Source organism: Asterias amurensis, chromosome 13 (genome assembly GCF_032118995.1).
Source record: "Asterias amurensis chromosome 13, ASM3211899v1".
Classification (NCBI taxonomy): domain Eukaryota; kingdom Metazoa; phylum Echinodermata; class Asteroidea; order Forcipulatida; family Asteriidae; genus Asterias; species Asterias amurensis.
Window position 1 is genome coordinate 20,692,635 of NC_092660.1, and position 12,950 is coordinate 20,705,584.

General features: G+C 37.6%; 1 protein-coding gene across 1 annotated transcript in view; it reads right to left on the minus strand.

The window, feature by feature from the left end:
- Positions 1–7,237, minus strand: part of LOC139946528 (doublesex- and mab-3-related transcription factor A2-like) — a 32,839-nt gene extending 25,602 nt beyond the window's left edge. Inside the window, exon 1 of the mRNA XM_071944218.1 lies at positions 6,545–7,237. Within this exon, the coding sequence (XP_071800319.1) occupies positions 6,545–6,962 (418 nt within the window). The 5' untranslated portion in view covers positions 6,963–7,237. The remainder of the gene's footprint in view (positions 1–6,544) is intronic.
- Positions 7,238–12,950: the final 5,713 nt, after the last annotated feature.

Genomic DNA, 12,950 nt, shown 5'->3' on the forward strand with positions numbered 1-12,950 from the left:
CTTAGTTTCACTTGTTTATATTTCCCTCGACGAAGGGAATCGAAAATTACATAAATCGGTCGTCACAAGTAAAGGAATTAAAGACAGGCGTATATATCCATCATAGAAAGTTTTTTCGGAGTGCAATATCCAAAGTCTAGAAAAATTACCCAAACTGAAAGAACCTAAACCTAAATTTGAAAAAAAAAAAAAAAACCCAATCTGCAATTCTTAATTCCTTTCCTCAATTTCGTTTCTGCTAATTTGATTAAATATTTAATAGCAGGGGGGATTTATAGATCAATACAGATCGATATTGAGTATTTTTGTGAGTTTATTATGTAACAAATTTCTACATGAGATGAAATTGGAGGTAATTCTCGACCAGTTTGTTATTGGCTTTATCAAGGAAGCGAAGAATCACATGTCCAATTGCATGTCTACCATACTGAGTTCCTTATCCATTCTAAAGGAATTTGATAAGAAAGTAGGAGTGGTCGTTACGTGAAGGTCCTGGAACATCAAGTAAGTTAGCAACGTGGTGACATTCCGCTCTTATCGCACAAAGTTGATTTTTGAACGAACCCATCAAAATGTGGACTTTTTCCACCAATCTAGAAACGTGTTAGATTGTCAAATAATGGGGCACGTGTAAAAGTCAATCACAACAAAATGCTGCAAGCTGATGATCTAGACTCGTTCAAGAAAGAGTCTAAGTAGTAATACGTTTTCTGCTTAACAGCACACTGGTATCCCGCAAATGTTTGCTAAGCAGTTCTGCTAATAAATTACGAACAACTTGCTGTTTTACGGAAATATATATATTGCTTAATATTACAATGAGTCAACAATTCTATGTTAAATACACTGTTTCGAGACTTGGATCCTTAATTAGCATTTTGTTTGTCACCACTTTTTCCAACAGAGGATGATGGAAATTAGAGGTACCGTATGGGAGAAAACCACGTGCAATTAATTTATTTTCAAAGTACCGTAGTTGCAACATGCAAACTGGTTATATAGCCCTATGTCTGTCTGTGTGTGTGATCGTCACGTCAAGGGAACTCAACAAACTCACACAAGGGGATATTAATACCAAGATGGCAACAGCCAATCTCTCTCTATCAACGTCTGATTAGGAATTGCACAAATCAAGAACTTGTGTTTTAGTAACTAGACGACAATATTCATTATAGTTGTTGTGAAATCAATTGTAAGCTTGGTGGATTCGAACCTACAACCTTGCAATTGCAAGTCCTGCGTGTAAGGGTTCAAACGAGGCATAGAGGATTCATAACTCTGAAAGTTGTTGTCAGGGTTCTGGGTTTTCCTTTGTTGTGGGTTGAATCTCATCGGGTTTTGATGCAGACTTGGGATCGCACGCAGCAAGAGAAAACATTAGACATGACATAAAAACACGATATACAACAGGTATCCAAACACATAAAAGAATACGAAGTCGAATTAATTCATTCCTATCCTCTATGAGAAAAAAAAGACGAAGACGAAAACGGTTAAGGGTTTTCAGAGATTTTGAGCACGTTGATATACGCCTTAACAGTAATAAAGCAATTTTGTTCAGATGACAACATTGCGCTTGAGAAATGGTTTTTGTATGAACTTTCAGATTGAAACCAAATGCTTTCTGTTTCGATATAAAGTCTGTGTTTGTCTTTCACGAAACCAACGTGCAGTAGGTCTATACAAAAACCTGACGTTTCGATCAGTTTGACTTATAAGTTTTATTTGCGCTAGTTAACGCAAAATGGTATGGAGTGATTTGAATTTTCAGGGTCGATTCAAAATCAAGCCAAATGCTGTTTATTGTACTAGTTTGACATCACTATATTACTCAGAATGACAGGGAGCAATATCGTATTGCAATGGTGTGGTTAGTTTCATTCGTTTATAACGGTGTACTTTGTTTACCAGACAATGCGGTTTTATTTTATAACGGGACTTCTTGCAAACGTTCCACAACATTGCAACAAACATGCTTCATCTTATTAATCAGAAAATTCAATTGTCTCTTATAAAGATGAATTTCGCCAAATAACGACTAAAACCCTAAGACCGATTTAAAACATAGACTCATCAAACGAAATTGAGAAAATTTTAACTCAAATTCTTAAGGCATCAAACAATGTTCACACACATTAAAATGCCAGAACATATACTTCTATTTGGATCATGTGCTCGAAGTAAAAAAGAGTGTATACAATTGAATTTTAAAACCCACTTAGTTCTTCGGATGGAAAAGGGAATTAAAACATGCTTATGAAGTTCATTAAAAAAAAGGACGTGAATGTTTTTCGTAAACCTCACAAATCTATTCAAGAACCCCAAAACATTTAGACGTAACAAATCACATCATGAAATACAAACATTTAGACGTAACAAATCACATCATGAAATACAAACATTTAAACGTAACAAATCACATCATGAAATATAGGGCATCAGCAGACTTATAAAGACTTCACCCTAGACGGCCTTGGTTCAAAACGTGTTTCACAATTATACATTGTTTCAGTTTCACAAAGCGGTACCCTTCACTTTTCAGCCATTCAACTTTTCCAAGAAGTTACTGTAAGAAGTGATTTATACAAGGCTTCATTTTCAGTCATCAAACAATGGTTCCCTTTTTCCATGTGTAAATTTTTGTCAGTTAGTCAGAAAACTGCAACTGTGGAAAACCAAAACAGAAGTGACACTGTTTTGAATTATCATTGGAAGTGAAATAAGATTGGCATTAGCACAAATCGTTCCAAAGTAAAAAGGTAAATGAATTTTAGTTTATCAACAGTCAACATATGACAACAATTAGTTAACAGCTCGCTTACTTCAATTTCATATTAGATCGGAAGGCAAAACACAAACATCAACTGGCATCATTTCCAACCAACACGCGCTACCGCTGATGCTACGTTTTTACAGCCATTACACGCAGCTACATCAAATCATGCCTTAACGCTTGATCGTTGCTAACTGCGATTCACAGGGATTTTGAAATAATTTACATGAGCTAAAACTTACTTGCAAATTATTGTCATTAGAAAATAGTCAAAAGAAAATGTGGTAAGATGCTTAAAGGCACTGGACACTATTGGTAAATACTCAAAATAATTGTTAGCATGATGACAACTTATTTGGTAACGAGTAACCGGGAGCTGTTGATGGTATAAAATACTGCGAGAAACGGCTCCCTCTCAAGTAATGTACCTGAATAGAATTCGAGAACTCAGTTGACTTCGAACGCAACTTCGACGACCAATTGAATTCAAATGTTCATACATTTGTAATTTTTTGCAAAGGTTGAGATACAACAAGAGAGAATACTGGTCTTTGACAATTACCAAAAGGGTTCAGTGTCTTTAAAGGGTTTTGGATACCTTTTGTATGACACAAAACACAAACCTCCACACAATTACATTCAACTTAGAAAGCTTCCCTTTATTACTTGCGGAGGTGCTGTAGTTTTTGAGAATTAATGAGTAAAACAGTTTCACACAAACAATTTTCGTCCCAGGATATGAAAATTGTTTTAGCCCATACAACGGATTAATGCGACTCTCCTGAAAACATGGCTTTGCGTTTTCACTTTATTTCTTAAAAACTGAAACTTCTATAGGTAAATTATATACATCTTCACTCACAGTGTGATAGGTATTCATGTCATGGCCAACAACTTGATCTTAAAAAGGTATCAGAAAACTTCTAATTAAATGACTGAGATTTATTCTGACTGAGATGTTGCATTTGTTTTCGAGAGTGAAATAGCGAGAGAATACGGCTATGGGCTAGCTACTCGTTTCAATATAACGACGAACAAGACAAATTGATGCAGTAGTCATTACTGCTGCATAGCCACTGCTAATTACTAACACCAAACTCGGCACAAATCCAGCTCAATTATCTGCTAGTTAAGAGACTCTTCTGTTAGAGTTTAGAGATGGTACTGGGTTCAATTCCAACCGAGGTTCATTTCGTTATTGTTTGACTGTACAGCTTGTGTATACAGTGGATATGCTATGCGAGATACACATCAGTGATAGCTCAAACTTGAATCATGTGATCTTGATCATCAGAAATATATTTACCAACAAAATTGTATATGATCATACTGACTGGACAAACCATTCTTGTTCGAGGTGTCTTCAGAAATATTTCCATTTTGAATATTTTGGAATTTGAAATGCTGTAGCAAATCATGAGTTAACCTTTAGCCTCACAGGTGATGAGAAAGAAAATGAAGCGAACATTTTGGAAAGGTAATCAAAATTTCCGGAAGAAACTAAATTGTGTTTGTAATGATGATCAACCTTATAGACAGTGGACACCTAAGACCAGTATTATATTTGGCTATAAGACCAGAGTGTATCCCAATATTTGCATAAAATAACAATCCTGTGAAAATTTGGGCTCGACTGGTCGTCAAAGTTGTAAAAAAAAAAGAAATTAAAGAATAAAAAACACTCTTGTTGTACATGTGTGTGCTTTAAGAATCCTCTGATACTTCTCAAATATTTGAGTGAGAAATTACCTCTTTCTATAAAAACTATCGTTACTTCAGAGGTAGCCGTTTCTCACAATATTTTATACTATCAACCTGTCCCCATTACTCGTCACCAAGTGAGTTTTTATGCAAACAATTATTTTGGGTAATTACCAATAGTGTCCAGTGCCTTCAAAGACACAAACTGTTCTTGAAAAAAAAGGATTATTAAAATTTGTTCGAACTTTCACAAGATTCATTTTAAAGTGAAAGCATTATTGTTTTTGGAAGAGTAAATTAATCCCTCATCTTCTATTTTTCTTCAACCATCAAACAATGAACCCGTGCAATTTACAACCATGGCTGTCACAATTTGAGCAAAACGTTTATGATTGTGCAGGGGTCGAAATTAAGTGTATTTTCATGGTAGTCAGCAGGGCTAGTAACCAATAATTTTTAGTAGCCCTGGTGAGATTTTGGTAGCCCGAAAGACACATTATGTCTCGCGTCACGGCTCAAACTTTACAATACACCATAGCACAGTTCTTTGTTGTTTGTAATGATGATTTTTGCATTGTTTTTCCACTAGCCCGTCGGGCTATCAAACTTGAAAAATCAGTAGCCCGGCTGTAAATCTGGTAGTCCCGGGCTAGTGGGCTAGTGGCAATTTCGACCCCTGTTGTGGCAAGCGTTATAAATGCTATTTTCTTGACTTTGACAGTATTTCGGGGGAGAAATGATGGAAATCCAGTCTTGAGTATCGGTACAGGTATGAAGTTTAGAACCAGTGAGCTTTCACATGGAAACATTTCTCTGGAGGATTGGTACTGGTATGAACTTTAGAATCAGTGAGCTTTCAGATGGAAACATTTCTCTGGAGGATTGGTACTGGTATGAACTTTAGAATCGATGAGCTTTCAGATGGAAATATTTCTCTGGAGGACTGGTACTGGTATGAACTTTAGAACCAGCTAGCTTTCAGATGGAAATATTTTTTTGGAGGATTGGTACTGGTATGAACTTTGAGCCAGTGAACCTTCAGATGGAAATGTTGTCTTGAAAATAATTGGTATAGGTAGCTTATGAACTTTAGCAAGCTTTCAGATTTACCACTAATTTATCTCTATATTATCTTCGATAAATACCACTACCGTAAATTTGACTATAATACAAGTTTCTTGTAAATCCATCAACAATAAGTAAGAGTCGCCTTTTATTGTTTTTATAGAAAATGATAAACGAAACATGACTAACAAGAAGAGTCTTGTTTAAACAAGTTTCCAAACACCTTCCATGCCGATGAAGAAGTTGATTAAGAAGTTTGTTAAGATTTGAAGTTTAAGGACATACAGGATGGGTTTAAAGAACGAGTTGTAGCAAAGTTTCATCCAATATGTTGAAGGTATGTAAGCAGTATAGGATCTTTTTTACTACCAGGAGATTAACACATAACTACTTTCACCCGTCACAACTGTTCGCTTTCTCAATTGTTTTTCTCTGGTGTTAACTTAAAGTCCTCGCGATTTTCCTGAGGTAAAGTTAGAAGTTTAGAGTGTGATTATTTTGAGACATTTTTCAACAACGATTAAACTTTGATCCGCTGTAATCTTCGGCGACGTGTCTTGTGAACGCAGTCGAGTTTCGACCGGCAGTTTAAAGACAATTGTAAACAGCGCACCTATCCCATTACGGTAGGCCTACCTTCGACATTCGTAGGAAAGCTTTGCTTATGTGGTGTTGGTTTTTAGGTTACATTTCAACAAGAACTCTTTAGTAAAATTCAGACTAACTTGATGTAGTTTAAGAAATTGGAGCATTATAAAACAAGGATTGTCTATAATATGCTCATTGCGGTCATAAATCGGCGTTAATAAATCTACCCCCATGTGTTTCAACCGTTGATCCTAAGACCATAGAGTGGTAAGACGTACAACTGAAACCGAAACTGTGAACATTGATTGTAATCATTGATTTATAGTTTTGATAAGTCATTATGAATAATTTGAAAAGTTTTGAAGTGCGAGTTTACTTTGTTACGAAGTTGGTAATACTACTAATAAACTATCTTACCAGGGCTACCGCTACGGTGGTACTGGTCGTACGGCTTATGAGTCTGAACAGCTACGCCGTTCATCGCGTAGATTGCCCCGTCAGTTGTTTCGTAGTAAAGCCCTAATTCTTTGGCTTCGTTTTCCTCCTGTGCTTGCTGTCTTCTCAATGCTACCTGGGCTGCCATGACACGTTGACGTTCTGCTATCAAGGTACACTTGGCGCATACACAATCCCTCCATCTACAGTACCTCTTGTGACCCTTGAGTGCTGAGACTACACCGTGGTTTCGGCACCGGGCACATTTTGGAGTCCGTGGGTAGGGCTTTTCGGTCCTGATCAGAAGAGTAGGGTGATGGTGGCGGGCATTGGAGTGGTGGGCAGACACCGGCATGTCTGAATTCTGCTGAGAGTCGATGTGTCCACCGGAGAGACTCATCTCACAAAACAATAGATAGAAATCAAAATCACAAGCAAATAGAGTATGTTGTAAAAGTGTGTCTCATAGCATAGCTTCTACCGGAAGAGAGTTGACACCAACACACCGCATGTAAGACAGTTTCTACCCCTATCCAATGGTGGTGCGTTGTTGGTTGGTTGGTGGTAGTTACTAGCAAGTCGATACTGACTACGTTATCCCGTCACGGCTCTATGATCCATAAGACCCGGCTGGCTGGTCTGCTTACTTCCCCTGCCACCTTTCTCTCTAGGAATATGAGCTACTGTGACTGACAGCCAACCAATCAGTGATCCGCCTCTCCTTGACTGCGTAGGCTTTATTTGTTTTGTCCACAGTTGAGTCTCTACTCAACGATACAAGGCAACCGTGACACCTGATTGGCCCAGACCATGCCTGAGGGCGCTCACTTGGTGGTGACGTCACTCAGTTTCAATATCCCTTGAAAAAATATGACAGTTTTTGTTGTTGTGTGAGTTGTGGTGGCTATGTTGAAGTATTCTGGAAGCAGGTTTGCTTGGACGACAGGAAGTTCATCGCGTCCTTTGCTCGGGCCTGCAGCGAGACATATTTTTCAGGAGTCTAGTTTTCTGTTTAACATTGGATTGAGTTATTTTCTGCTACTAATTATGCGATAGTTGATGTTTTAGGAATTGCAAATTCCATAAGCCACAAATTTTACACTTACCAGTTACTTCAAAATAACATCCTGGACTGCATTAATATTTCAAAGTATCAACAAATTGTTTCGTAAGGTGTTGTTTCATTTGAATGAAATGCAGTTGTGTGTTATTCTGAAGCCGATGTCTACCAACCATTGTTTCAATGTGTGAGTTTTAATACAATAATTTCTGTCTCACAGTTTAAAATCGTCTCATTTGCTCTTGGTTTTACCTGTAGGTATAGACGCACTTAAACAGGTTGGTGGTACGATGTTTCATATCACATTCTACCACACTAATCCTCATTTTCTCAAGAAGAAAAAAAATCCAGCAGGTCCCAGTGATGTTATTTAATGTTTTTGTTTTGTTATAACAACGAAATGCGTTTTTAAGGAACACGTTGCCTTGGATCGGTCGAGTTGGTCTTTGAAAAGCATTTGTAACAGTTTGTTATAAAATGCATATGATTAGAAAGATATTTTAAAAGTAGAATATAATGATCCACACAAGTATCACTCGAAATTGCGTGGTTTTCCTCTTACCTCCTCGTCGACTAACACGGTCGGCCATTTATGGGAGTCAAATTGTTGACTCCCATAAATGGCCGACCGTGTTTGTTCGCAAAGTTATAGGAAAGCCACGCAATTTCGAAGCTAATATGTGTTGATCATTGTATTCTACTTTTAAAACATCTTTCCAACCATATGCATTTTATAACAAATGGTTACAAAACGCTTTTTATAGACCAACTCGTCCGATCCAAGGCAACGTGTTCCTTTAAATTGTTACGTACAAAGAGGCCTGTAACATCAACGTGTGTATTAATTTGGATAAGGTTCTACACATGGGAAAAATAATAACAGTCTGATTGAAATCATTATGTTAAATGCAATTTATATTCCTGGTATATTTGACGACAGCTCGTGCTCGAAAAAAACAAAAACAACGTCAGACAGAAGAATAAAGTCAGTGACAATATAATTAGTTAAGATACAAACAGATCATAGTTATCATTATAATTATGAGTTTGGATGACAGACAGATAATCTTAGGTGCTCTGAACAAAATTGTTATTAAACTTGATTGTAATTATTTGGCTTAAATGGCCACCCATCGTAAGGCTCCCAAACTCTACTCAATGTTGGAAATCAACAAGAACGGCAAAGGGGAGATAACAAGCGAACTCTTCTATAACCTTATCTCCACCATGCAAAGTTTCAAATCCTACTTAAGCGGACGTTTGTAAATAATATAGAAAAGGTGGGCCTATATAGCAAAACAAATGAACATAAATAGATACGGAAGTAAGTTCTATTCTAGCATCCTAACAATTTCAATAAAATACAACTACATGTCTAAAGGACGACAATGACCGGTCCTACGTATACATACAATGTTCAATGTCTTTGAGAAACTTAACAACACACACATCAAGTTGATTCTGGACTATCATGACAACTTGCAGGTTTGAAATCCACCTTACACCAATACGTAATAATAATTGTACTTTGCAGAGTCCTGAACGAAAGACATGAAAGACAAATTACAGAGCGGTCCGAATGGGGTTTGAACCCACGACCAGCATTCACGAACATCTTTGCCCAAACATTTCATCACAGAACTCGTCAGGTGGGGCCAGTTCGAATTCTAGTAATTAAAATATGCAAATGAACAGTGAAATATGAGTGAACAATAAATAATTTCTTTCGAAGCTGTCGGGAAAGTTAGCAAGTAGCTAGTCACACAACCAAGCTGTCGGATATAGAAAGCGAGTATGTCATTATGTACCGTCAGGTAAGCATGTACAGCATGTGTTTTTCAGCACGTGCAATGGAAACTCGATGCAGAATAACCGAACAACAACACTTCTAGCGTTATAACAACTTCCATGGGACAAAGCCTGGGAATGCTACAACATCGAATTCCTTCTTTTAAGTATTTTCATGTTAATAACTGGATATATATAGTTTTCGTCACACCTAATCAGTACTGTGGTGAAGACGAACTGATTGAAGATGCGTTTTATTTGGAATGTCTCTTGACTCTTGAAACCTTAGAAGGTTTTTGATCAAAATATGAAGATTGTGAAAGTCTACTCTTCAAATGTCAATTTTTGTGGAACACCCCTTTTTCTTTTCTTGTTTTCAACAAACACGTGGTTGCAACTAACCTAAGGATGAAATCAGGACATCAGGTTTCAGTTATGACACCAAAATCTGTGATACACGTGAAGATTTCGAGCCGCTCGGTGCAACTTGGTCTGCCAAAAAGTAGCAGTGATTTTATCTTCTTAAAGTTAATGATTGTATGGTCTTTCTTTATTTCCACCTCTTGTTTGGTGTTACTTTAAGTTACAGCGTCTTGGGGTCCAGTCATGGATGTTAAGCGCTTTATGAGCATTATTGATTATTATTTCTATTTTCAGTAGTTCAGGAAAAGTAGCTTAAAGAAAAGAAGCTAAGCATAATAACATTACGCCATGACATGTACACTCGGTCCTGGTATCCTGCTCATTTGCTTAGCATATGTTGTTGACCAATATTTTATGCCTAAGCAACTGGACTGAAATTGGGCCCTGGTGATAATAATAATCGATTATTAGTTGTGTTTGTTTGTGTTGATGTAATCGAATAATAATAATCGATCGCTAATTGTGTTTGTTTGGGTCGATGTAATCGAATAATCACCTCATTATCAGATCCTAGCAAGTCGTCTAAGACAGGTTTCGGCAACTTACTCGGTTCTCCAATCGTTAAAAAGTAACTGGTAGACAGGACCTGGTTTGACCTCATTAGTAAAGATTAATCATTGGGTTATATGGGATGAATATTCATGAGGTCAAGTGGGTACTGGTTACCCTGTAGTACTTCCAATGCTTGACAATACACACAAATTACTTTCAAGTTTCATTCAGATAGATACGCCCCCAATGGTAGCAGTTTCTACCCAATTACATTGATACCATAATGAAGACACCTGCATCATTATGATATACTAAACAGACCGCCGAAAGTCTAACACTCTATTGTACCCACAACGTTTATTGTAGCATAACTCTATACAGAACTGTGGCCTTTTTACCCATTTATACAATGTAACAAAAACACCCACTCCGGAGGTAGCCATTGCTACGAAGATTCGAAATAATTTACCAGAGAGTTTGTTCCTGCTTCTTCTGTTGCTTTCAAGTTGTTTGTTCATTTTCTGTGGGTCGTTGTCACTCACGCGGCTCATCCTAAAATCGAAGCCTGTTTCGTGTCTCGTGTTGCCGACATTGAGATGACAGTCATTGTAAGTAGGTGACGGTCTTTCTTACGCTAGCAGTCATGTAAAAGGGTATACAGGGGTGGGGGCGTGTCTAACCATGGACACCGAGAGGGGCCCGGATGGATGTCCTCGTTTTACCTCTACCTTTAAAACAATGGAAGGGAATGACACAAACCGAGGCCTTTAACAAAAGGGATCCAGTAAAATTATATAGAGAACAGTCCTCGGGTTTGTTCGTGTGCAAAACCAATGAATACATTGTTAAACAATACTCAGAAGTCCAAGCAATGAGAAAACAAAGAGAATGCAGTGATTGACGGCAACTACAAACGTGTGTGCAAGCATTAGAATGTTAATGTCCCCCCTATATAGGGACTTCAAACACCATACACACGTCCACGTGGTGTTTTCACTAATGTTGAAGACATTCTCCTCTATAAAGCGCACAATGTGCTTTAACTAAAACCAATGATTAAATGGTATCATTCGAAGCCAATAGTTCCCAGATGTTACCATCTTCTATCACCCAGCTCATTCCCCGGTCGACTACTCCACGATGTTACCTATTCTCGCACCAGGAAAAGGGAAAAAGGGAGAGAGAGGGGGGGGGGGGGGGCACCACATCGTGCAACAATAAGTGTTCGTGATTCTGAAATGAAATTACCCACCCTCGAGTTGAGCACCGATAACTAGCAATAAACGAATGTAGACTACGAGGTTTGTGTGACAGAAAACAAGTTAGCGACCGTCACAATTACATCAGAACCTTTTTACATGTACCAGCCTTTTTGGCAGGAATGATTTCTTGCCAACCTCTTCACCAATGCAATCAACGCTAAGGGAACGAAGCCGATGAGCTATGTGCCAAAGTGAACTAGTCGTCAAATGGAGTGGTTGTCAATTCAATTGTTCGTCCCCTTAATCTGATTGTACACATCAGTGCCACGTTTCTCAGTTCCCGGTTGAGTATATTCCAACGAGGAAATAATGGCTGATTGTGCAAGGTGGATTTCTTGTTTCGCAGACTGACATTGTGATAAAGGCCTAATGGTCATAGGTACTTTTCGTATTATTCAATAAATTGATATTTTATTCTTATTTTACGAGTATTAAACGGAAGGGCCTAGTTGAGGCATACTTTTATAAGCAGGATAATATCACTGTGTTTAAAATGCTTACAATTACATTAAAAAGCTTTTTATCACTTAATAAAATGGAGGTGCATAAAGTCCGACGGTATAGCGTTAATTTAAGGAGCGATCGGAAGGTCGAGTCTGCTGTGAATATTAATGAGTGGGACACTGACTTGGTACATTGTGGTGTTTTGGAACACAATAAAACAGAGGCATCAAGAAGAACAGCAACAGCATCAAACAAAACAAAGCAAAACAACAACAGCAACAACAACGGCAAAAAAAGATCATTTCAAGAAAAAGAACCGAAACATTAACATAAAAGATTAAATAAACCTGTGTTTTATGTTATTGTTTCTCTTTTAGGTACACTAGGGTCTACCTTAATGATTTTTTAAGAGACATTTCATGTTCACCCTCTAGTTTCTTATAAACTCCCTTCAACCGACATTGTGAGCTTTATCACATTGTATTTCTACGAAAGTTGGAGTGATTTTAAGCACGACGTTTAGTTCAGTACTTTCTAAAGGTTGCAATCAAAATAAGCAAAAGTGATATCTAACACAATTCTCTACTCGAGTAGCATTTCAGACAGTAACATTTCTCTGCAGGATCGGTACTGTTTTGAAGTATCACTACCCTCTTCTCGGAATTCAAACTGTGTACATTACAGAACTTCGCATAACGTGTGGCGTTGATGTCCCTGAATTAATTTGTTTACTCTCAGCTATCTCAGGATGTTTTTACCATATGGATCAAGAAAAAGATACACCTAAAAGCTGGATAATACCCCCGTATTAACATTTGTAATTTTCTCTCTTCTTTAAAAACACCTGCCGTAAGAAAGAAAAGATAGAAGCTGCTGAAACACCCCATGGGTGTGTCACTGTCAAAGAAAGTGACTTTAC